This window comes from Puma concolor, chromosome B1, assembly GCF_028749965.1.
Source record: "Puma concolor isolate L17-30 chromosome B1, mPumCon1.1.hap2, whole genome shotgun sequence".
Classification (NCBI taxonomy): domain Eukaryota; kingdom Metazoa; phylum Chordata; class Mammalia; order Carnivora; family Felidae; genus Puma; species Puma concolor.
In genome coordinates this window covers 147,651,886-147,677,129 of record NC_141670.1, presented here as the reverse complement: position 1 = coordinate 147,677,129, position 25,244 = coordinate 147,651,886, and the positions used below count along the sequence as shown (strand labels likewise).

The 25,244-nt window shown below is 38.7% G+C and overlaps 1 protein-coding gene across 9 annotated transcripts in view; it reads left to right on the top strand.

The window, feature by feature from the left end:
• The first annotated feature begins 3,892 nt into the window (after positions 1–3,892).
• The window catches only part of LOC112858735 (alpha-fetoprotein-like), a 53,560-nt gene continuing 32,208 nt past the window's right edge, over positions 3,893–25,244 (top strand). For 7 of the 9 annotated variants that reach the window (XR_015250408.1, XR_015250409.1, XM_086704860.1 and 4 more), the window contains exons 1-7: positions 3,893–4,050; positions 5,202–5,253; positions 5,394–5,535; positions 6,868–7,079; positions 17,209–17,341; positions 20,344–20,441; positions 21,948–22,077. Coding sequence is in view for 7 of the 9 variants with exons in the window: in XM_086704860.1 (XP_086560986.1) it covers positions 3,966–4,050; positions 5,202–5,253; positions 5,394–5,535; positions 6,868–7,079; positions 17,209–17,341; positions 20,344–20,441; positions 21,948–22,077 (852 nt within the window). In the remaining 2 variants the exon portion in view is untranslated. The remainder of the gene's footprint in view (positions 4,051–5,201; positions 5,254–5,393; positions 5,536–6,867; positions 7,080–17,208; positions 17,342–20,343; positions 20,442–21,947; positions 22,078–25,244) is intronic. The other 2 variants (XM_086704855.1, XM_086704856.1) reach the window with 2 other exon arrangements.

The following is a 25,244-nucleotide window of genomic DNA, read 5'->3' as shown; positions in this document are numbered from 1 at the left end:
AAAGTTTGTTTTTCTCCACATCCTCATCAACACCTGTTGTTTCTTGTGTTTTTGATGTGAGCCATTCTGACAGGTGCAAGAGAACATCTCATTGTAGTTTTGATTTGCATTTCCCTAATGATGAGTGATATTGAGTGTCTTTCCGTGTATCTGCTGGCCATCTGGATGGCTTCTTTGGAGAAATGTCTGTTTATGTCTTCTGCCCATTTTTTAATTGGACTATTTGTTTTTTGGTTGTTGAGTTGTATTGTTTCTTTATATATTTTGGATACTAACCCTTTATCAGATATGTCATTTGTACATGTCTTCTCCCCATCCAATAGGTTGCTATTTAGTTTTGTTGATTGTTTTCTTCACTGTGCAGAAACTTTTAATTTTGATGTAGTCCTAATAGTTTACTTTTGCTTTTATTTCCCTCAGGAGACATTATCCAGAAAAATGTTGCTATGGCCTATGTCAGAGAAATTATTGCCTGTGTTTTCTTCCTGGATTTTTATGGTTTCATGTCTCATGTTTAGGTCTTTAACCCATTTTGAGTTTATTTTTGTGTATGGTGTAAGAAAGTGGTTTCATTCTTTTGGATGTAGTGGTCCAGTTTTCCCAGCACCATTTGTTGAAGAGACTGTCTTTTTCCCATTGCATATTCTTTCCTCCTTTGTAGAAGATTAATTGACCGCAGAATTGTGGGTTTATTCCTGGGTTTTCTATTCTGTGCCATTGATCTGGCTGTCTACATTTTTTAAATTTATTCATTTATTTTAAGAGAAAGAGAGAGAGAGAGAGCAAGTGGGGGAGGGTCAGAGAGAGAGGGAGAGAGAGAATACCAGGCAGGCCCTGCACGGTCAGTGCAGAGTCTGATGTGGGGCTTGAACTCATGAACCATTAGATCATGATCTGAGCTGAAGTCAGATGCTCAACCAACTGAGCCACCCAATCTGTGTGTCTTTTTTTGTGTGTGTGCCAGCACCATACTGTTTGGTTACTACACTTTTGTAATAGAACTTGAAGTCCAGAAGTGTGATACTTCCAGTTTTGTTTTTCTTTTTCAAGATTGTCCTTTTGGGTTTTTGTTTTTGTTTTTTTTTTTTTTGTTTTTTGTTGTTTTTTTTTTTTGTGGTGCCACACAGATTTTAGGATTGTTTGTTCTCGTTCCATGAAAAATGCTGTTTGACAGAGATTGCATTAAATGTGTAGATTGCTTTGGGTAGTATAGACATTATAACAATATTTGCCCTTCCAATCAATCCATGGGCATGGAATGTCTTTCCATTTCTTCGTATTGTCTTCAAGTTGTTTCATCAGTGTTTTATAGTTTTCAGAGTACAGGTCTTTTTCCTCTTTGATTAAGTTTACTCTAGGTATTTTATTATTTTTGGTGCCATTGTAAATGGGATCATTTTCTTAATTTCTCTTTCTGCTGCTTCATTATTAGTGTATAGAAATGCAGTAGATTTCTGTGCATTGATTTTGTGTCCTGTGACTACTGAATTCATTTTTTCAGTTTTAGTAGTTTTTTGGTGGAGTCCTTAGGGTTTTCTATATTTAGTATCATGTCATCTACTAATAGTGACAGCTTTACCTCTTCCTTACCAATTTGGATACCTTTTATTTCTTTTTGTTTTCTGATTACTGTGGCTAGGACTTCCAGTACTATATTGAATAATGATGGCAATTGTGGATATCCTTGTCCAGTTCCTGACCTTGGGGGAAAAGCTCTCAGTTTTTCCCCATTGAATATGGTGTTCACTGTGGGTGTCTCATAGATTTATTATGTTGAGGTATGTTCCCTGAAAACCTACTTTGTTGAGGGATTTTATTATGAATGGATGTTGTACTTTGTCAAATGCTTTGTCAAATGCTTTTTCTGCATCTATTGAAATGATCATATGGTTTTTGTCCTTTTTCTTATTGATGCGATGTGTCACACTGATTGATTTGTGAATATTGAACCACCCTTGCATCCTGGGAAAAAATCCCACTTGATTGTGGTGTATGATTTTTTTAAATGTATTGTTGGATTTGGCTGGCTAGTATTTTGTTGAGGATTTTGTCATCTATATTCATTGGAGATATTGACCTGTAGTTCTCTTTTTTAGTGACATCTTTATCTGGTTTTGGTATCAGGGTAATGCTGGCCTCATAGAATGAATTTGGAAGTTTTCCTTTCTCTTCTATTTTTTTGAAGTAGTTTGAAGAGGGTAGGTATTAATTCTTCTTTATGTTTATTTAGTTTTGAGACAGAGAGAAACAGAGCATGAGTGGGGGAGGGGCAGAGAGAATGGGAAACAGAGGATACGAAGCAGGCTCTAGGCTCTGAGCTGTCAGCACAGAGCCTGATGCGGGGCTTGAACTCATGAACGGTGAGATCATGACCTGAGCCAAAGTCGGACGCCCAACCAACTGGGCCACCCAGGCGCCCCAAATCTTCTTTAAATGTTTGGTAGAATTTGCCTGTGAAGCCATCTGGCTCTGGGCTTTTGTTTGTTGGGAGATTTTGGTTATTGATTCAATTTCATTCCTGATAATTTTTCTGTTCAAATTTTCTATTTCTTCCTGCTTCCAACATGGCAGGGAAATCCAAGTCCTCTAAGTCTGCCTGTTTTCTGAAGTCCCAGGCGTCTGTAATAAACCAGATTTCTGGTGTCTCTTATTGAGGATACCATGGTTAGCATGCTGGAGTCAGTTCTTGCAAGGCTTCCAGATTTTTCTGCTCTGCCAGTAATCAGGGCTCCCAAGTATCTCTTAGTGAAGGATATTCCTGCAGTCTGCCAAGCCGTGTCCTTGAAAACCAGTCCAGACTCCTCCACCTGTACCTTATAGATAGGCTGCATGATGTGTTCCTAGTCTTCTCCAGGACTCAAGGCTCCCAGGTGCTGCTTTTGGCTGGCTTCCCAATCCCATGAGCAAACCCCAATTTGTCAGGGCAAATCTAAGTCCTCTGTATCTGCCTCAGATATAAGCCTCAAGAGCAGGATACACTAGAAAGTGATTTCTGGTTGCCTGTCCTAGGTCATCAAAAAAATTCATTCCTTGAATTGATGGAAGAAAAGGCCCAATTTCATTGCCAACTCCCATTTCTCATAGTGCATTTTTAGCACAAGGATGCACTTCATCTGCACATTTGCATCCTGATGGCTTCATTGGTCCAGCAGCTCCACGTAGTACTTGAGTTTCAAGATACCTTGAGTTTCGTGATGCTCTCAATCACATACAGCCACTGGGCCAAGAGCCTGTCCATGTTGTTGTCTTGGTTCACTCTCATCAGTGCTGTCAGCAGCTTCATGGTCTTTAGACAGACTGCACAATGTGTTGCTGGCCTTCTCCAGAACTTGAGGCTCCCAGGTGCCACTTTTAGCTGGCTACCAAGTATGGTGGACAGGCCCGTATGATCCTCAGTCTTAATGTCTTCTTCAAGACACAAGAAAAGTGTTATCTAAATACAGTCATATAAAGCACCAGATTCACAATAAGCACTCAGTAAATTAGGTCCCATTTCCTTGGGTTTGCTTCCGAGGCCTATGTTTCCCACTCTCACCAGGGACTTGAAAATGTGCCCAGCACTGGAATCAGGGCTTTAGCCATTTATTTGAATCTGTTGTAGTTCATGTTTACTTTCCTCCTGCCACTTCAGAACTTTGTACATGTCAACAAGCATTTCCAGGAAATGAGATATTTACCAAAGGCGCATATTGATTATTACAAGGCCTACATGGTATAATCTTGAAAAAACAAGTAGATTCACATGACTGATTTTAAAATCCAGTATTCATTAATGAATGCCATCTATTAACAATATTTCTTCATTGTCATGAGATTCTTAAATTTTATCAGGGTCGTACTGGCCTGGAAAAAATATTCACCAGGAAAAGGTTAATTATTAATAGTAATTACTTGAAAAGAGTATAAAAGGATTCTTCATTTTTTTCAGGTGATAGAGCACCCTCTTTAAAGTTTCATCTAAAATAATGAAGAATCTTAGACCCATATGTTTTCTTGTTTTCTTCAGCTACGTTCAATGCCAAACTCTACAGAGAAGTTTACTAGCTGCAGGTAGGGATCCTATTTACATTCTATATATCCCATGTGCCAGGAAGTAAAGGCATAGCAACTACTTAAATATGTATGGAAAGGTTTATCTTTCTCAGTGCTCATCATTGTCAATAGAGTCATTGGAAATGGCTAGAAATTAATTTGTGGAACGGATGCAGAAAGAGAACTAACATATTGAGGCAACACACACAGGAAGACCTCGTTTTAGTCTTACTTCCATTCTTGGTGATGGAATGATCCATTTCAAACTTGTATTTGAAATCGGATAAATGATTTTGGATAAAGTAATTGTATTTATAGTAGCAGGAATAATATTATGATCTATCTTCTTCAGTACCTATTCTGTGGCAGGCACTGTACTTGGTGCGTCACACATGTTTCCATTTAATCCTAACAAACATCCAATGTGGTAGAGTTTATTTACATTTTGTAGATGGAGAAGCAGCAACTTTGAGAGCTTAAGTAATTTTTCCAAGGCCACAGTCAGTATTAGAGCTAGAAGTTGAACTCAGAGTAACTGACTCCAGAATGTTTCTCTATATTAACAGGGCAAGTAAATAACAATGATTTCTTTATTTCACATGTAGCTGCTAAGCTCTTTAGGAGCTATTAGTATAAGCAGAAGGTATTGTTTTCAATACAGAACGTGTGTGTGTGTGTGTGTGTGTGTGTGTGTGTGTGGTGAGTGGAGGTGATAAGAAAGATAAAGTTGATGAGTAAATCCAAAATGGGTGAGATAATGTCTTTGCCAAATGAATCCTGTTGAAGTGCTAATGTTTGTATGTTTGTTACCAATGTTAAACCTTAATTTTCTTAACATTCCTTGGATGTTCTAGTAACTTCTAATATAAAGAGTTAAATAACCAAATCACATTAATTAATTCAAGTGTGTCAACACAAGTACATGCAACTTAATGGGAGGCCAATGACAGATTTCAAGTACACAATATATTTGAACAGAAATAAGTTATTCACAGAATGCAGTTTAAACACAAGTGAATATAAACTCTGGTAACTTGTTTTAATTTTTGAGGGCAAATGGAATTGACCTGGAAATTTATAAGTGAAAAAATACACATTTCAGAATTATACAGGGAGATTTCAATTTTGAAAATATCCTCTTGTGCAAATAAAATTTCATTTTTCTTCAGCCTTGAACCACACTAATAGCCAGAATTATCTGCAAGAGAACTTAAGAGACATGTGAGTTGTATTATCGATATTCTTTTGTCTGAAATTTGAAATCATACTTATTCTGGAGGGGGGAGGGGGCAGTGATCTCACAACGATGGGGGAAGAGTTTTGATTCTATCTTTAGCACTCTCACAAGTGTTATGTTTCAGCACTAGCATTATGGTTGCTCAGTTTCTTCAGAAATCAACTTATCAAGAAGTACAAACCATAGTTGAAGAGTTGGTAGATCGCGCAGAGAAGTGCAAGGTCCTCAAGCCACAGGAATCACCGTCCGAATGCTCTCACCAGTTGGTAGGTGAATCATGTTCTGTCTTTCTCTCTCCCTTTTTTTTTTAAACCGAAATTCCACCCAGAAGGTGTTGTTATGAGGTGGGGTGCTGAACAATTAGGTAGGGGATTTTAAGGCAGCGATGTGTATGTGAATCACACTCAAAATGTAAATTTTATAGGTTTATAAACCTACAGTTTTTCATTTCATTGCTGGGAGGTCAGACTCAGAGAACAAAACACTCAAGCGACTATTATAACCTAAAATGCCAATTTGTTCGTTTAAGTTGGTTGTTCTTCTGCCTCTAGAATACTATTGTCTAATATCCTTATATAAAGGTAACTGGGAAATCAAAGTACTAACTTAAAAAAGTTTCTAAGAGAATATGAAAAAGAAGAAAGAGGTGAATATTATTATAGGTTCCTTTTACCAGTTAGTAGGAAATCTTGGGGACTACTACTATCTCATAAAGTATGTCTGTCTTGTAATTAGTGAATTCTTGATAAACACTAACAACATATTTGTACAGTCTACAGATTTTATGGATCACTTACCTCATGCCAAACACTTTAAACTACAAGTCAGTGGTTTTCTTATTTCTTGGGAGGTTTTTCTTTTTAAGTCCATCTTCTTGGAGCTAAAACTCACCTATCTTTTACTAGACTCTAAGTAGACAGAAAAATTATCAGTCTTATGAGAAACACATTTTAAATGAAATGCTTCTGCCAATGACTAGTCTCACTTACTTTATAGTGATTACTTCTTATTTCTACTTCAAAAGATGGCCTTTTTTTTTTTTTTGCCCTTTCCCCCAAATCTAGAAATATATGTCTTTTGAGGTTTACAGCATCCCACACATTTACTGCCACTCAAAGGTATTTGAAAACTAACTAAATTATCACATTTTCATTTGAATATTTGACATTGAATACACACTGCCTCAGAGTTGCATTCTTAAAATAACTTCCCATGGAAACCAAACTGAAAACAATTTGGAAGCAAGGAAAGCAAATTACCATCTATTTCTTGGTGGATAGTTCTCATAAAAAAATACCTGAACTTCGTTAGGCTCTATAATTTTGGCTTGTGTTTAATACCTCTTAACAACTATATGAAAATGAACCAATTACATAGGAAAGGAGAGAGTGATGAATTCCTTTTGGCCCATGTCAGTATGTGGGAGTTTAGACTTCAAAACCTAAAAAGCTTTTGCTCTAAAGAGCTATGTCCAGGGACTGTTAAATACAAGTTGTACACTCAGTGGTCTTTTCCTGAAATAATTCTTTAACTTTCCTATGGTTAGGGATGTAGATCATACATTTTTCACCTTTAAATTATTATTATTCCTCCTACAGATGACTACCTTCCTAGAGCATGTTTGTAACAACCAAGGAATGGCTGACAAACAGGAGTTTTCTGACTGTTGCAATATAAATAACAAAGCAAGACTCAAGTGCTTCCTATTATACAAAAAAGATGACACAGAATATAGCGATGTATTCCAAATTCCAAATCTCGGGCAGATCTGCGAGGTAGACAAAGACAATCAAGCATCAGTGAAGGAGAGGTAAGTCATTTCTCCTTGCCATACTCTCTGAAGAAGAGTGTTTTCCATTTTGAAGACAGATTTTTTTTTTTTAATATATGGGCTCTGAGAACACACTGCTTTATTACATAGAATTGAAGTAAAGGTTTGAGCTACAATATATATTTTTCTCCCTCAGAATGACAATTACAGTCTTAGTGAATATACAGGTCTGTGTATAGAGGCATTAAAAATGACTAGGATGAAAAAAATGTTTAAATAAATTTTAAAAATGACTAGGACAATGTAAAGAACCCACCTCCTTATTGGTTAGATTAGTCAGACCAGTAGCAAATGATGTTACAAGGTATAGCAATCAGGCCAAGCATAATAAACAGAGAGTACTGGGGACAGAGAGCAGGTAACAGCTCTGGCAAGAGGCTGGCATTTGGGAGATTCATCAAGGGATAGCAGAGAGGGTACCTGATAGGCATGGAGAGAGCCTTTCATATGGAACCTAGGAATAAGTGACAATTGCAGATTAGACAGAGATGCTTTTCTATTCATAAAGTCTGATTCTATAATTCCCACCTGGAGTGAATAGCAGTATAGCAAATGGGTAGGCAAGGTCATTTTTTCTTCTCATGAGCACAGAGGTCTATGTATGTGTGGTGTGAGCAAGTGACTGGGGTTTAGAGGCAGGTAACCAATGCCTAGAGAGAGAGAAATGACAAGGGAAACACAAAGCTTCAGTTCTCAAGGAATGAAGTTTTGGCCATCTTATCAAGATAGGTTCAGACAATGGGAATAAGGCAAAGGTCTGATTGCTGATTCTAGACTGCAAGGAGCATAGTAGTGATTTTATTTCAGATTTTAGACATAAAATTTTAGACCACAGATAAACGAGCAGACAGGATGATTTGATGCTGAATAATACAAACTCCTTTAATTCACCCATATAAGGGCAGAATTGCCCCCAGAGATTACTGAGCCTTCAAAAGGAAATTAATTGGCCCCAGCTACTTAGGTAGAAAGGACTAAGGAACAAGGGGTTGGGCAGGTTGCAACTCATCTGACTTCAGGGGAAACCAAATGGGAACCAAAATAGGACCCAGCTACCTATTTATTTGTAGTTCCTCCACTCTAAGGAGAAGTCTAAAATCAGGTTTGAGTTGAACATTCAGAGATTACGGAGTCTGACCAATACTCAGGCAGTGAATCTAGTCTCTTCTTGAGAATTTACAATGAAATCAATGTTGAGTTATGTTATATGTTAATCGTTTTTTTTTTTTTTTTTGCAAGTTTTTATTCAATTCTAGTTAACATGCAATGTAATATTGGTTTCAGGAGTAGTATTTAGTGATTCATCATTTACATATAACATCCAGAGTTCATCACAAAAAATGCCTCCTTAATATCCATCACCCATTTAGCCCATTCCCCTGCCCCCCTCCCCTCTAGCAACCCTCAGTTTGTTCTGTATATTTAAGAGTCTCTTATGGTTTGCTTTCCTCTCCTTTCCCCCACCTACTCCTTATTCATGTGTTTTCTTTCTTGAATTCCACATATGAGTGAAATCAGATGGTATTTGTCTTTCTCTGACTGACTTATTTTGCTTAGCATAATGAACTCTAGCTCCATCCACATTGTTGCAAATGGCAAGATTTCATTTTTTATGGCTGAGTAATCTTCATATATATATATACATATATATATATATATATACCACATCTTCTTTATCTATTCACCAGTTGATGGGTATTTGGGCTCTTTTTATAGTTTAGCTATTGTTGATAATGTTATTTTAAACATCAGGGTACATGTGGTCCTTTTAATCACTATTTTGTATATGTTGAATAAATACCTATTAGGGCAATTGCTGGATTGTAGGGTAGTTCGAGTTTTAACTTTTTGAGTGACATCCATACTGTTTCCAGAGTGGCTGTACCAATTTGCAGTCCCACCAACAGTGTAAGAAGTTCCCCTTTCCCTGCATCCTCCCAACATCTGTTGTTTCCTGTGTTGTTAATTTTAGCCATTCTCACAGGTATGAAGTGGTATCTCTCATGGTTTGGATTTGTATTTCCCTGAAGATGAGCGATGTTGAGCATCTTTTTCAGGTGTCCGTTAGCCATCTGTATGTATTCTTTGGAAAAATGTCTATACATGTTCTGCTCATTTTTTAATTGGATTATTTGTTTTTTGGGTATTGAGTTTGATAAGTTCTTTACAAATTTTGGATACTAACCAATTTATCAGATATGTCATTTGAAAATATCTTCTCATATTCTGTAGGCTGCCTTTTAGTTTTGTTGTTTCTTTTGCTATGCAGAAGCTTTTTATCTTAAGGAGATCCCAATAGTTTATTCTTGCTTTTGTTCCCTTTCCTCCAGAGATATTTGCTTCCATGTGTTTTTTATTTCTTCTTTGATTTCCTGGTTAACTCATTCATTCTTCAGTAGTAGGTTCTTTAACCTCCATTATTTGTGGTCTTTCCAAATTTTTCTTGTGGTTGACTTCAAGTTTCATAGCATTGTGGTCTGAAAATATGCATGGTATGACCTCAATCTTTTAGTTGTTATTGAAGCCTGATTTGTGACCCAGTATGTGATCTATTCAGGAGAATGTTCCATGTGCACTTGAACAGAATGTGTATTCTGGGGCACCAGGGTGGCTCAGTCAGTCGAGTGTTTGAATCTTGATTTCAGCTCTGGTCATGATCTCACAGTTGTGCACATCAGTGCAGAATCTGCTTTGGATTCTCTCTCTTCCTTTTGCTTTGCCCCTCCCACCCTCACTCATGTGTTGCACTCTCTCTCTCTCTTAAAACAAATAGATAAACTTAAAAAAGGAGAAAAGAATGTGTATCCTGTTGCTTTAGGATGAAATATTCTGAATGTATCTATTATATCTATCTGGTCCACTGTGTCATTCAAAGCCATTGTTTCTTTGTTGATTTTCCGCTTAGATGTTCTGTCGTTGTTGTAAGTGGGGTATTAAAGACCCCTACTATTATTGTATTATTATCAATGAGTTTCTTCATGTTTGTTATTAACTGATTTATATATTTGGTGTTATCAAGTTGGGGACATAAATATTTACACTTTTTAGATCTTGTTGGATAGACCCCTTAATTATGTTATAGTGCCCTTCTTTACCTCTTGCTGTAGTCTTTGGTTTGAGATCTAGTTTGTTTGGGGGCACCTAGGGGGCTTGGTTTAAGCACCCAACTCTTGATTTTGGCTCAGGTCATGATTTTACAGTGATGAGATTGAGCCCCGTGTCAGGCTCTGCGCTGAGTTTGGCACCTGCTTAGGGTCCTCTCTCCCTCTCTCTCTGCCCCTCCCCCCTCTCAAAGCAAGCAAACTTGAAAAATATTTAAAAAAATAAAATCTAGTTTGCCTGATATAGCTACGGCTACTCTGGCTTTGTTTTGACATCCATTAGCATAATAAATGGTTCTCCATACTCTCGTTTTCAATATGCAAGTGTCTTTAGGTCTAAAATGAGTGTTTTATAGGCAACATACAGATGGGTATTATTATTTTTATCCATTCTAATAACCTATGTCTTATGATTGGAACATTTAGTTCATTTACATTCAGAGTGATTATTGATAGATATTAATTTAGTGCCATTGTATTATCTGTAAAGCCAGTGTTTCTGGAGATTTTCTCAGTTTCTTTCTAGTCTTTTGGTCTTTCTTTCCTACAGAGTCCCCTTTAATATTTTTTGCAGGGCTGGTGTAGTGGTCACAAACTCCTTTAGTTTTTGTTCATCTGGGAAACTCTTTATCTCTCCTTCCATTCTGAATGACAGCCTTGTTGGATAAAATATTCTTGGCTACATTTTTTTCCCATTGAATGTATCATGCCACTCCCTTTTGGTCTGCCAAGCTTCTGTGGAGAGATCTGATGCAGACCTTATTTGTCTTGCCTTGTAGGCTAAGAATTTGTTTTTCCCTTGCTGCTTTCAGGATTCCTATCTCTGCATTTTGCAAATTTCACTATGATATGTCTTGGTGTTGGACAGCTTTTGTTGATTTTGATGGGAGTTCTCTCCTGGATTTGGATGTCTGTTTCCTTCCCCAGATTAAGGAAGTTTTCAGCTATAATTTCCTCAAACAAACCTTCTGCCCACTTCCCCCTCTCTTCTTCTTCTGGGACTCCTGTGACAAGAATGTTGTTATACTTTATGGAGTCACTAAGTTCCCTAAGTCTACTTTCATGATCTAATGTTTTTCTTTCCTTCTTCTTTTCAGCTTCACTATTTTCCATAATCTTATCTTCTATATTATTAATTAGTAATATAATCAGTAGTCTGATTCTTCCATCCTTGTTGTCAATACATTCAGTAGGTTTTTCATCTCAGTTATGGCATTTTTTTTATTTCAGCCCGAGTAGTTTTTAGGTGTTGTTTTTTTTAATTTTTTTTTAACGTTTACTTATTTTTGAGACAGAGAGAGATAGAGCATGAATGGGGGAGGGTCAGAGAGAGAGGGAGACACAGAATCTGAAACAGGCTCCAGGCTCTGAGCTGTCAGCACAGAGCCCCACGCGGGGCTCGAACCCATGAACTGCGAGATCATGACCTGAGCTGAAGTCGGACGCTCAGCCGACTGAGCCACCCAGGCGCCCCAGTGTTTTTTTTTTTTTTTTTTTTTTTTAATCTCTGCAGTAAGGGACTCCATAGTGTCTTCTATGCTTTTCTCAAGCCCAGCTAGTATCCTTATGAGTGTTGTTTTAAATTCTGATTCAGGAATATTACTTATATCTGTTTTGATTAGATTCCTGGCCATGACCTCTTCCTGTTCTTTCTTTTGGGATGAATTTCTCTGTCTTGGCATTTTGCTAGACTCTGTCTTCTGTGTGTTAGGAAATACTGTTGCATCTCCTGCTCCTGAGGGTAATGGCTATATTAAGACGAGGTCATATACTGTATAGGTCTTGGTACTTCAGGAAGATTTTTTTGGCGTATGCCTGTGCACTTTGCTGTTATGCTTTGGCTGCTCTTTCCCTCAGATCAGTTCTCTGCAGAGTTTCTCCTTGCCTGCAATGGGAAGCGTTTGAACCTTGTCCAGTGTGTGGTGAGTTTTAACTAGGTGTGTTTTGATGTGCTTGTTATAAACGGCTGGATTCTATTTTCCCTAGAGCTGAAGTTTGTAGCACTCTGTGATCAATAGACTTGGTGCATGTGGGAGGTTTGTGCTAGTCTTCTGGGGGAGAGTCTTGTTGCACTGGTTCTCAGGCACTCCTGTCCTAGTAAAGATGCACCTACAGGGCTCAGTGGGGTGGGGCTTGGGGTAAGTGGCTCCAGCCTCCACTGGGGGTGCTGTGCTGCTGCTTATGGAAATCCGTCTGTGCGGATGGGCTGGGGGGAAAAATGGCATCAGCTAGTTCTCTCATCCTGGACTGGGGACTTTGCACCTGCCGCTGTTTGGGAAGCCCTCAAGAGAGGAGCGAAAAATCTCTGTTGTGTTTCAGGCTTCCGTCAGATCTTTGCATTCACCCTGTCTGCGTCTGAGCCAACTGCCTGCCTTGTGGCATAGTACTCTTGTGTTTTATCTCGGGCACGGGCCTGGGTTTCAAAATTCCAAATTTTAGGGACCAGGCATGACACAGACCCATGCTAATCCTCTGGGGGAGGGTCTTGTGCTGTGGCTGCTGTCAATTTGTCCCAAAAGGGCAGTTTCATGAATACACAGGGGCTCGGAGTTTATGGTGAAGCAATGCCAAAAGCTGACTTCTGTGTTAGCTGCCCTCAGCAGGTGTCTCTGCTGCTATGCTGATTAATGGGGCTGCTCGATGGTGCCCACCATGTCTTTTGTCCCCTGAGAGGCAGTGCCACCTCTCCCAAATGCACTCCAAGAAAGGGAACTCTCTCTCCCAGTGTGGCCCAGAGGATCTTCAGAGCACCCTGTCCACTCCAGCGCCTCTGCCCTCCTCCACATGAACACTGGAAAGCTTATCAGCCTTTACCCGGTGATGGCCCAGACTTCTAAAACTTCAGACATTGAACTCCACTGCTTGCAAAAACTGTGATGATCAGCCTCTCTCTTTTTCCCAGTCAATGATTTTGTGGAAGTGTTTTTCTTGTGTAATCCCATGCATGCTGCTTTCTCTCTTTCTCTCTCTGCTCTCCATGATCAGGGTTCCCTCCCTTCCACAGCACCCACAACTCTTTTGTCCCCCAAATCAACTCTCCATAGCTTCTACCTTCCACAATGTGGCCATCTCTCTCTCTTTAGATGTGTAGTTTGTTCTCTTAGTTCTCAGATCGATTTCCTGGGTGTTCAGAATGATATGATATTTATCTAGCTGTGTTTGAGGGACAAGGCAAGCATAGGGTCCCCCCCACCCCACTACTCTGTCATCTTAACTCTCTTCCTATGATAATCTTTACTTATGTGCAGACAACTATGAATATTCAGGGGAAAAATAATTTTCTAACTACTTTTCTCCTAATTATAAGGCAATAACTTTGCTTAATTCTCAACCAAGGAAACAGTAACGTATATATCAAAGCTGGAGTGAAAAGTCAGCTCTTTCAGACTTTTCAAAAGGTACATATAGTATACAGATACACAAAACCATAGTTACTGTACCTTTGGATTATCTAAGAAAATTTCAATAGCAGTTTTAATTATTGTAAGCTTCCATTGTATGTCTGACTATAGAACCCAACTTCCGACCAAGCATGACCCTATGTTATCTTACAACAGGGACATTCCATTGTGTAAATGGCTGTAATTATTAGAAACCTTTTCCTTATACTAAATTAAACTTTGCCTTTGGAGATTTGAAATTAGATTGGCTCATATTGAATATCTTCCAAGGGAACTAAGTTACTGTAGTACAGTAATGAACTCTTAATTTAGCATGCACAGTAGAGAGCAGAGGTATTGAATGGCTTTGGTGAAATTTCATTTTGATCAAGAATTTTGCCTTATGTTGGGAGGCCCGGTATATGTTGATAATATCAGTTCTGCTCTTCTGTTTCTACAAGTTGGGCCTGAGAAACTCTGCTGATAGAAATCTATTGACTAAACTTCCAAGGGCTTGAGAGCCCCTTGGTGAGAATGAAGAGCATTTGCTTGTTTGTTTGTTTGCTTTCTGTTTTTGTTTTTGTTTTGCCAAGCACGCACCTACTTTTCTAAGTCTTGCTAATGAATCATGTTCAGTTCTATTATTTGGCCTATTTCTCCCCTTCCATGGTTTGTAGATGATATTTTCCGTTATAGGTTTTTAAAGAGCAAAAGGATAGGCTAAATTTAGTGTGGTAGCAAATAAGCAAACAATCTCTAACTTTCAGCAGCTCAATATGACTTTTTTTTTTCTTCACTCATGCTATCTGTCCAATGTAGATTGGTAGGAGGCCTGATTATCATAGTCACTTAGAGACCTAGGTTGAGAAAGACCCAACACTTGCTTCTTTGATTCCTATGTCAAGGGAAGGGGATGATAGTAAATCATGCACTGTTTCTTAAGCTTGTTTAGAAGAAATACTCATCATTTCTACTCAGACATCACTAACCAGCAAGTCACATTGTCATACCTCACTTCAGAGGGGTTGGGTATGTACAGTCCTACCACTTGCCTGAAAGGAGGGGAACTGGAAATATTTAGTAAACAACTCTAATGGCCACCATCTTGGTCCTCCACCAACAAGAAAAGATTTTGTACTTTTAACCAAAAGCAAATGTTACCACAGGATTGCTAAACACATCCGTTGTAAATAAGGTCTGTTTGGTTGGTGCTTCAGGTCTCCTGCAAAATCTCTCATCTTTCATTATGGTGCCATGATTCTCAATCTGGCCCTAAACTTCAGAAAGCAGCAAGAAATACTCTTCTAATGCAGTCACATGTGGATATAGTTCGTGACTCCAGAAACTCTAGCCACTTTCTTGGGTGTGATTTTGTTTTCTAGACCCGGTAACGTGTGGGGATTTCTCTTCAAATATTTTAAGCATTTCCTTGGCCATTTGTCATGAAATATAGTTGTTTTTTTCAATCATTTCAGGGAAGGCAACAATACCAACTTGTTGTTTGACTTCAATGGCTGCAGCAGCTGTGTCCTTAGCTGGTATCCCAAAAGAAATTGGAGTTAGAGAAGTTGCAGGAATAAAGATTTATGTGTTATCCAAGGAACTGGGGGCGGGAGGAAATTAAAACATGAACCAAGTCCCTGTTCTATCTATCATCTCCTCCATTACCCTTTTAATGTTAAAAACCTGGTTTTCTGGTGTCACCATTTTTCTGGTGACATATGCCTACTTTATAGACATTACATCTTAAACTTTTATTAAGTTTTATAATAATCAGGATGGACTAAGCTATTCTGTGGTCACAAGTAAATCCTATGTTTAGAAATAAGTCCTAAAATCCTAAATATTGACTTAATAAGGATTTATTTCTTGTTCATATCACAGTCTAAATCGGGTAGTTCTCTTTGGTGACTCTCGAAGAGTCTGGCTCCTGGCTGAATCCTGAGCATGATTTTTTTCAGGCCTGGCAATTACAGATGACATTCCTCATGGGGTAAAGCTGTCATTCCCATTCCAGATTGGAGCAAAACACATTTCAGCCACTGAAGGAGTCGCAGTCAAGGACTCAGTCCCTTCCTCCCTCCAAACTGGCCATACTTTTGTGCCTAGCTTCATTCCTAGCCCAGGTGCCTCTATTGAGACTTTCTAATGGGGAGGGGGGGAGATGAAGGGAGAAACTTGAAGAGAATTTTGTGCATGTTAGCTTAGCATTCAGAGTTTTCCAACTCTCAGACCTTTCCCTTCCCCTTCCCCCCTGCCCCAGTGTCCTTAAAACCACAGGGGCCTTTTGTTTGGGACTCCTTCAGGAGTAAGCCATCCTCACATCTGTGATGATCTACCTGATCCTTGACTGGTGCAGGTCCATGGGGTGGGGATGGGGGGGGGGGCGGGAATGGACAAGGGGACAGGGTGGGGAGTCAGCACTTTCTCCGGTTTAACCTCTTGCTCATACTATCCTCATAAGTGATTAAAGTCTTAAGTGTTACTTTCAATTCGTTTTAATTGGCTACTCTGACACTTTGAAGCTCATCTCTCTCTAACTTGGCTCAGTCCCTGACAATTCGTCTCCAAGCGGTAACTCAAGAATGCAAGACAGTTCCATCTCTATATTATCTGGAGCGTGTGTTTCCACGGTTACCGTGAGACAGAAAAGGAGAAAACGGGGGAACTGTGCTAAGACATTAACAGCCACACCTCAAAGCGGTGTAGAGCACACTCATTCATATTTCATCATCCAGGACTCAGTTATATGTTCCCAACCTAACTGCAAGGGAGGCTGAAGTAAGACTCTCCCTGTACAAACAGGAAAAGAAATGAATTTGTGTGAGCCTCGAGACAGTTTTTGCCTGTAATGTCCTCTTGTCGAGTATATTTGCATGCGTGTCTGTGGGGTATTTGGAACAAACTTTGCCATATAGGAGATATAATTATAAGTGAAAGGCAGACCTGAAGCCCAGGCTCTATGAGTAGGAAGAATGAATAAACCTGAGAGGGAAATAAAAACTGGGGACTTAGTAATAAAAATAAATAAATATAAAAATAAATATATAAAAATAAATAAAATAAAAAAGTAATAAAAATAATATAACTTAGTAATAAAAATAATATAATAATATAAAATAATAACAATAAAAAACTGGGGACCCAAATATTGGGGGGCACATCTTGGAGGGCAGTGACATTAACTTTCCTCGTCTAGAAAGAACTTCTGGATGATCTTGAGAGACTCCTTTACCTCCACCACTAGCTCCTAAGTGTAATCCTCCTGCACCAGCTGTGCAATTGTGCATTTACAATTCAGTTTGGACTATTGAACTTTCTACCTTCCACTCCTTATATAAAAGCGACAGGTTTTCATTATTTTTTCTTTCCCCACCAGCCTGGTAGTTACAGTTGGCCACTTCAAGGGCATTCAGGGAATGTCTGACTAACTTCACAGGGATCTGTCCACAGTGATGTGTGTGAACGTGTGATGCATTTATGTATACTGCTACCTCATCTCTTTCACCACGAAATTCTAGAAGTTTCAGGTTAACAAAACAAAATGAATCCTAAGTTTTTAAGAGACAGTGTTGGCACATGTTCTTGAATTCTAAATTTCACAACTCCGCGTTTGCCACATTACAGGTACATTTATGAAACATCTAGAAAGCATCCATTCTTGTATGGACCTACTATTCTGACCATGTCTGCTTGCTATGAAACAGCTATTCGGTCATGTTGCCAAGAAGAAAACAAAACTGAGTGCTTCCAGATAAAGGTAAAATATTTGTCAATTGTTATTTAGAGCCTTGTTATGCAAAGGGTGGATGTGAACTGGCATCACACCTACCTTCTGGCAGCTTGTTGGAAATGCAGAACCTGAAGCTCTTCTCCAAACCTACTAAATAAGATTTCATTTTAACAAGATATGTAGGCAATTCATATTGTCAATAAAATCTGAAAGCATAATTTAGCATAGACAGTACTTCATTACAAATATTTAATATTCTAGTTACTATTGTTGCATAACAAAGCACCCCAACATTTATTGACTCAAGACAACAACGATCATTTTATTCTCTCTCATGATTTCTGGGGGTCAGTTCGGGAAGGGCTCATCTGGGCTGTTCTGGCTCATCTTTCTTGTGGTTGTAGTCAGACAGTGGCTAGATCTAGGACTCTGGGGGACTCTGGGGGTTAGCTCAACACCTTTTTCTTTTCATATAATCTCAGGGCCTCTCCATGTGGTCTCTCTGCCCTGGCTAGCTCGGGATTCCTCACAGCATGGTAGCCTCAGGGCGGCTGGACTGCTTACAAATGGCCCAAATCTTCAAGAATGAGTATTCTAGTGGATAAAGCAGAAGTTGTATGGCCTTTTATGACCTAGCCTCAGAAATAACTTCCGTCATGGTCTATTGGTTGAAACACCTCACCGGTTTGAAGGGGACAGTGTATATAGTGTACCTCTTGAGGAGCAGATTGTCAAAGACTCATTGTAAGAGGAACACAGACGGAAGATATTGCTGCAGCCGTCTTTGGAAAATACAATCTTACCACTCTTAATTTTAACCATGTGGCCTTTTCTCCTTCATTGACTAGTTCGATGATAAAAGTACTTTGTATGCATGCTCATTACCGGTTCTAAATCTCAACATGAAATAACCATCTTTACTAGAAAAGGCACTACATGGATTTTCCCAAAGGTTGTGTTTAAATGAGTAGTAGTTTGATAATCGTTTGATGAATTCCTCAAGACTAAATGCAGTGCTACTTTGTTCTGTTTCCTTTGATTTTCTCAGTGCAAATTTATCTCATATTCCTCAAACCCCTATTTCTCTATTCCTCTACACCTATTTTTCCTATGGAGCTCCTCATCATTTATCTGGTGTGAGAAATTAAATAATGTATCTAAAGAGTTCTGGCATATGCTAAGTACTCAATAATTATAGCTATTATCATTAAAGCTATTTATATGTATATTTCTTACCTCCTTTTCTATTTGTCCCCTAGTGATGCCTTCAGAAGCCAATTCTGAATTTTTAAGCAGGACAGTCTTTTTTTTTTCTTTTGGTTTTATATTAATTAAAAACAACAAAAAATAAAAGATCGTGCAGTCTTATGTCTCATTACTTTGCATTTCTGAAAAAAATGAACTTTTTGTGGAGTTTAGTTGTTTTTTTTTTAAGTAACTTATGCTTGCTCTTCTAAGTTACAAAGTTTTTTTTTTTTTAATTTTTAAATGTTTTATTTATTTTTGAAAAAGAGAGACAGAGTGCGACCAGGGGAGGGACAGAGAGGGAGGGAGACACAGAAACTGAAGCAGGCTCCAGGCTCTGAGCTGTCAGCACAGAGCCCGATGCAAGGCTCAAACTCACAAACCGTGAGATCATGACCTGAGCCAAAGTCGGATGCTTAAACCGACTGAGCCACCCAGGTGCCCGTAGTTACAAAGTTTTCTTAATCTTAACCTTTCTCACTGGAGAATTTTCCTTAATGTAAAACATGCCCCTATAAGTTAGCTAAGAGTTCTTCCCTTCTCTCCCCCACTTTATGATCTTTACAGTATTGCTGCTTCCAGGGTGTCTGTTCCCAGTAGTTCTCGCTTCTTCCTCAGAGAAAATTCCATAACCAAATGCGTAAAAATTGTGTCTATGATCAAAGAATGTGGTTTATGAGTTAAGTCTTCAGAGACTCTCTCATGAAGAAGTGTATGGGCTTGTTTGTATTAGATTTTAAATGAGTATAATACAACAAAATGACTAAAGTAATAATTATATGTGTAAGTATTATAAAAATATAATTAGCTACATTTAATCATAATTATTACATTAAATTATAACTGTTGTGCCAGTTTTGTGGTTTGAATATTGCCTTTGTATATATTTTCTAACTTGTTCTTAAAAATAGCACTGTAAGGTGCAGTTACCCAAAGTAAAAACAATCTATCGTCATTATAATTTCTTAAGTGAAAATATAGAACTGTTCTGAAATTTTAAAATATTACTAATATGCCCAGCATACAGAGATACCAATTTGGTGTATATCCTTTTATTCATTTTTCCACTCACAGATTTTATTTTGTGCACTGTTGTGATCACACTGAATATATAGCTTCGATTTGAGATTTAAAAATGCGAACTTTTTATTAAGAGTAAACATTTTGTCAAAATTAATATGCCATTATTTACCTTACCGTCACTCTGCTGTTGAGACAGTTTGTCTCTAAATTTTTGCTTTCATAACAAAACATGCATGTTCTCATTTTTGCATAATTATGTTTTTATTTATTTAGATGAATTTTTTTGCGATAGTTTCCAAAGTAAAAATCCTAGGTTGAAAATGGCAAACATACTTGAGGGGTGGGGCGGGGGGACTCCATTAATATATATTGCAAAACTGGAGAGCATGTATTTTAGATTTGCAATAGGAAACATGTGCCAGATGGCAGAGCTAGTAACTTGAATAAAAATAAAACACAACTGTAAGACATTGTTGCAATTTATTCTAGTGCTGTCTGGACTTCTGCTTGCTCACTTTCTTGTCTTTATATTCTAAAGGTTTGAGCTTCTAGACCAAGTGATCTCTGGGAAGTGAGATGCTATTTTATGAAACCAACCAACCACGTTGTGCTTTTGGATTTGGTATCTTTTAAACAAAACAATAAGGACTTTCTAATTTTGAGATACACAACTTTTACTTTTCTTTCTTATTTACTAATGACAAGATTAACTTTTTCTATTACTACCACATGTCTTTGATCCATTGTTTTTCTGATTACAGTTAGAACCCATCAGGAAATACGTGAGAGAAATATCTTTGAGGCATCACCATTTATGTGAAATTGGGATTAAATTCAACCACAAAGTATCAAAAGCAGTGTAAGTTACTGATTGAGATATGTGAACTTTGTTGCTGTGGGATCACCCCATTTGATCAAACTCATTTGAAAAATCAATTTTCTTTCTTTCTTCTTTCTTTCTTTCTTTCTTTCTTTCTTTCTTTCTTCTTTCTTGTTTATTTATTTGAGAGAGAGAGAGAGAGAGAGAGAATGAGCAGGTGAGAGGCAGAGAGAGAAGGAGACCAGAATCTGAAGCAGGCTCCAGGCTCTGGGCTATCAGCACAGAGCCCGAAGTGGGCTCGAATGAAGTGGGCATGAACTGTGAGATCATGACCTGAGCCGAAATTGGACGCTTAACAAACTGAGCCACCCAAGCACCCCATTCTGGTCAAAAAATCATTTTTCTTTCATTTAATAATGTCTTTCAGTACAAACCTGGTTCCTTTCTCCATACGGATGCTACCTGCCTGTTCAATAGGGCACATAAAGCTGGACTTGAAACCACACTATTCCTCATCTAAACCCACTATTTCCTGCCTCAATTTCTTCTATCTGCTCAGATCCCTAAGCCTCTGCCTTAGTGCGCAAAAGATTCTGTACGTTCAGATGCAGGCACTTAATCGTTCTGCATGATAAAGGCTGGAAGATAAAATGTATTCTTGTCTCTGTGAAGATAAAAAGGATTTTGGCTCCAGTGTCTTGCAGTACAGAAAAATCGAGGGGCTTCTGGGTGGCTCAGTCAGTTAAGTGCTGACTTGGGCTCAGGTCATGATCTCGCAGTTCGTGATTTCAAGCCCCTGTATCGGTATCGGGCTCTGTGCTGACAGCTCAGAGCCTGGAGCCTGCTTCAGATTCTGTGTCTCCCTCTCTCTGCCCCTACCCCACTTGCACTCTGTCTCTCTGTCTCTCAAAAATAAATAAACTTTAAAAAATTGAAAAAAAAAAAAGAAGAGAAAAATCTAGTGACGTTTTCAGGGTAGGGATGGAAAGTGTGGGAGAATTTGATGTTACTCCGTGTGCCTCTTTCTTGGCCCAGATGTATCCTTCCTTTTATCACCTTCTTCCCCAATTTGGGACAGACCTGAGCTGCATGGAAGCTTAGTTCTCCTTATAAGGCAGGCCCGTTTTCCCTCTTGCCAGGGAAATTTCAGGGATGCTGCTCAGTTGTTCACAAGGACAGGCAAGGGAGACCCAAGACTCTTATAATTATTTTCTTTGTGATGAAGGATTTTACTTAGAAAGTTGGGTCAGAGAAATTTCCAAATTACCCATCTAAGCAACTCAGCTTCTTTAAGCGATAATTTAAATGTTGAAAATGACTATATCTTGCATGATCGTGAACCGAATGGTGTTTGTTTTGTGATTGACATCTTTGCGTGGCTCTGAGTGCTATCATTGAAGAAACAGAAAGCATTTAAAACATAGTCTCTTCATCCTACATTTGCAAATGTGTTTCTATTATTTTGGTTACTCAATGAACTAGAACTAATTTTAGAAAGCATTGAACTCAAAATACGGTTTAAAATGCACTTCTTTTTCTTTTCAGGGAATTGGTTCTGCTGACTAAGAAACAACCGAAAGCTAACTTTTCTGAAATTGCCAAACTGGCCGGGGATGTTAAAAATCTGCATCAGACCTGTTGTGAAGGAGATGTGGTAGCCTGTGTACTTGGCAGGGTGAGAGCCTCCCCTTTCTTAAAACTCACTCAGCCTTTAAAAAACTTGGGCACTTGGGTGGCTCCGTCGTCAGGTGTCTGACTTTGGCTCAGGTCATGATCTCATGGTTCATGAGTTCGAGCCCTGCTTCATGTCAGCTCCTAGCCTGCTTCAGGTAGAACACAAGCCCCACTTCTGGTGAACCCCACTTCTCTCTTTCTCTCCCCACCTTTCTGCCCCTCGTGAGATTCTATCCCTCTCTCTCTCAAAAATAAATATACAAAAAAAAAATTAAAAACAAACAAACAGAAAGAAACTCTACTCCGCATATTTAGAAGGAGTCCTGGCTTTTCAGGACAGGCTGAGAGTGTTATTTGTATGATTAGGTGAACTTGGGGGAAAAGTAAGAGAAATTGGGGGGCTGACAGAATCAATCATAATTAAAATAAAACAAAACAAAATCTTTAATATCCTTTACACAGAAACAATACCTGCGCCAAGCCAGGAACTCCAGAACAGGTCCATTTGTAGTTCTGCACCATGTCAGGAATGCCAGAACAGTCTTGAATAATTTCATAGCATTGGCTAGTGTTCACAAACAATATAAAATAACTGTGGACTGCTCTGGCATTCCTGTCTTTGTCCAGACTTTCATGGACAAAGTTCAAAGTTACTGGCTTGACAAAGATATTGTTTATGTGTTAAAAGATTTTCATTCCAGGGGTGCCTGGGTGGCGCAGTCAGTTAAGCGTCCGACTTCAGCCAGGTCACGATCTCGCGGTCCGGGAGTTCGAGCCCCGCGTCAGGCTCTGGGCTGATGGCTCAGAGCCTGGAGCCTGTTTCCGATTCTGTGTCTCCCTCTCTCTCTGCCCCTCCCCCGTTCATGCTCTGTCTCTCTCTGTCCCAAAAATAAATAAACGTTGAAAAAAAATTTTTTTTAAAAAGATTTTCATTCCATTTTAGAGATGGTTTTGTTTTTAATTAGGATGGATTCTGAACATTAGTAAGTGTTCTTTTGTCTTCTGGGGATGATCATTTGATTTTCATTTAATTTATTCGTTGAATCATAGTAACAGATTTCTTAATTTTTAACTATCTTTAGATTGCTTAAGTCAATCTCCTTTTACTGTATTTCTGGATTTTATATGGACATAATTTCCAATTTTTTGCATTTGTGTTTACATGTGAGATTGATCTAGAACTTCCGGGTTTTGGTATTCAGTTACGCTAACTTCCAAAAATTTCATTGTTTTTCCTTTTGAAGTCTCTGAAATAATATAATAGTATTGGGTCTTACCTGTTTTGTGAAGGTTTGAAAGAACTTGTCCATGAGACTGAAGCAGAGACTGAGACAAGAAATTGGTGTGACAGCTTTTCCATTTCTTTTGCTATAGATTTCTTTTAACATTTTTCAGTGGATCCTCATTGTTTATTAATTCTGTACTTGTGAACTACTTATTTGCCAGAATTTATTTGTAACCCCCAAATTAATACTCAGAGCACTTGTGTGGTCATCCACAGACCGGGGCATGCTCAGAACAGTGGAGCATTTGAGTTGCCTGATGCACAGGGTCCCAGCTGGGAGGGAATACGACCAGGCTCACCTTCTTGTTTTAGCTCTCATACTGTAAATAAGCTTCCTTCCTACAGTCTAGTGCCACATTTCCCACATTTTGTGGGTTTTTTTTTGTGGGTGATTTAGCTATTTGAAGTGGCCCCCAAGCCCAGTGCTGAAGTGCTATCTGGTGTTCCTAAATGCAAAAAGTCATGATGTGCTTCTAGAGAAGACAATGTGTTAGATGTATTTCGTTCAACATTAATAAATCAACAATATATATTAAATAAGGTCTTTTTATTTAAATAAATTTTTTAAGTTTATTTATTTTGAGGAGAGGAGGGGCAGAGAGAGAGGGAGACAGAGAATCCCAAGCAGGCTCTGTGCTGTCATCACAGAGTCTGATGTGGGGCTCAAATTCATGAACCGTGAGAGCATAACCTGAGCCAAAGTCTGGCACTTAACCAACTGAGCCACTCGGTGCCCTAATAATGTGTCTTTAAACAGAAACACACACAAAACAAAGTTACGTCTTGATTTGTTGACAATGAAAATGTGACCAGGGGCTTATAGGAACCTGATCCTATATTCCCTTAGGGCTCATTATTCAGTATTCACAAATTCAGTGAATTTCAGACTGTTGTGACTAATGAGAATCAACTGTACCTTTTTGTGGTCAGGTTTTATAATATACATTTTTTTTTCAACGTTTATTTATTTTTGGGACAGAGAGAGACAGAGCATGAACGGGGGAGGGGCAGAGAGAGAGGGAGACACAGAATCGGAAACAGGCTCCAGGCTCTGAGCCATCAGCCCAGAGCCCGACGCGGGGCTCGAACTCCCGGACCGCGAGATCGTGACCTGGCTGAAGTCGGACGCTTAACCGACTGCGCCACCCAGGCGCCCCTATAATATACATTTTTAAAAATGTTTATTTATTTTTGAGAGAGAGAGAGACAGAGTGTGAGCAGGAGAGAGCAGAGAGAGGGATACACAGAATCTGAAACAGGCTCCAGGCTCTGAGCTGTTAGCACCCAGCCCATTGTGGGACTCAAACTCACAAACTGTGAGGTCATGGCCTGAGCCGAAGTCAGACACTTAACCAACAGAGACACCCAGGCACCCTATAATATACATTTTTTTTTTTTAAAGTTTCCTTTGTCAGCATTTTCTTATTTACCTATTAAGTTCCACATAATATTATTATTTGATAATTAAAAACATCAAATATGTAATTATACTTCCTTTTCTCCATGTATTTTGTGTTTTCTCCTTTATTTAATTAGCTTTGCAAACCTCCTGTTTCATGTATCAGTGTTCTCCAAGAGAAAGTTCTGGAACTTATTTATTATTTCTACTGCGTTTATGCTTTTAATTTTATTCTCTCAGGTTCGCTTAGGTGTTTTATCTCAGCTGTTGGGTTGACTTCTTAGATTTTTTTGTACTTACTCTTTTTTAATAATTTTGTTAATAAGAATTATTTCAGTTGTACTATCATTTCTTTGATACACTCTATTCCACTAGAGGAAGGAAGGAAGGAAGGAAAGAGGGAGGGAGGGAGGGAAGGAAGGAAGGAAGGAAGGAAGGAAGGAAGGAAGGAAGGAAGGAAAGAGGGAGGGAAGGAAGGAAGGAA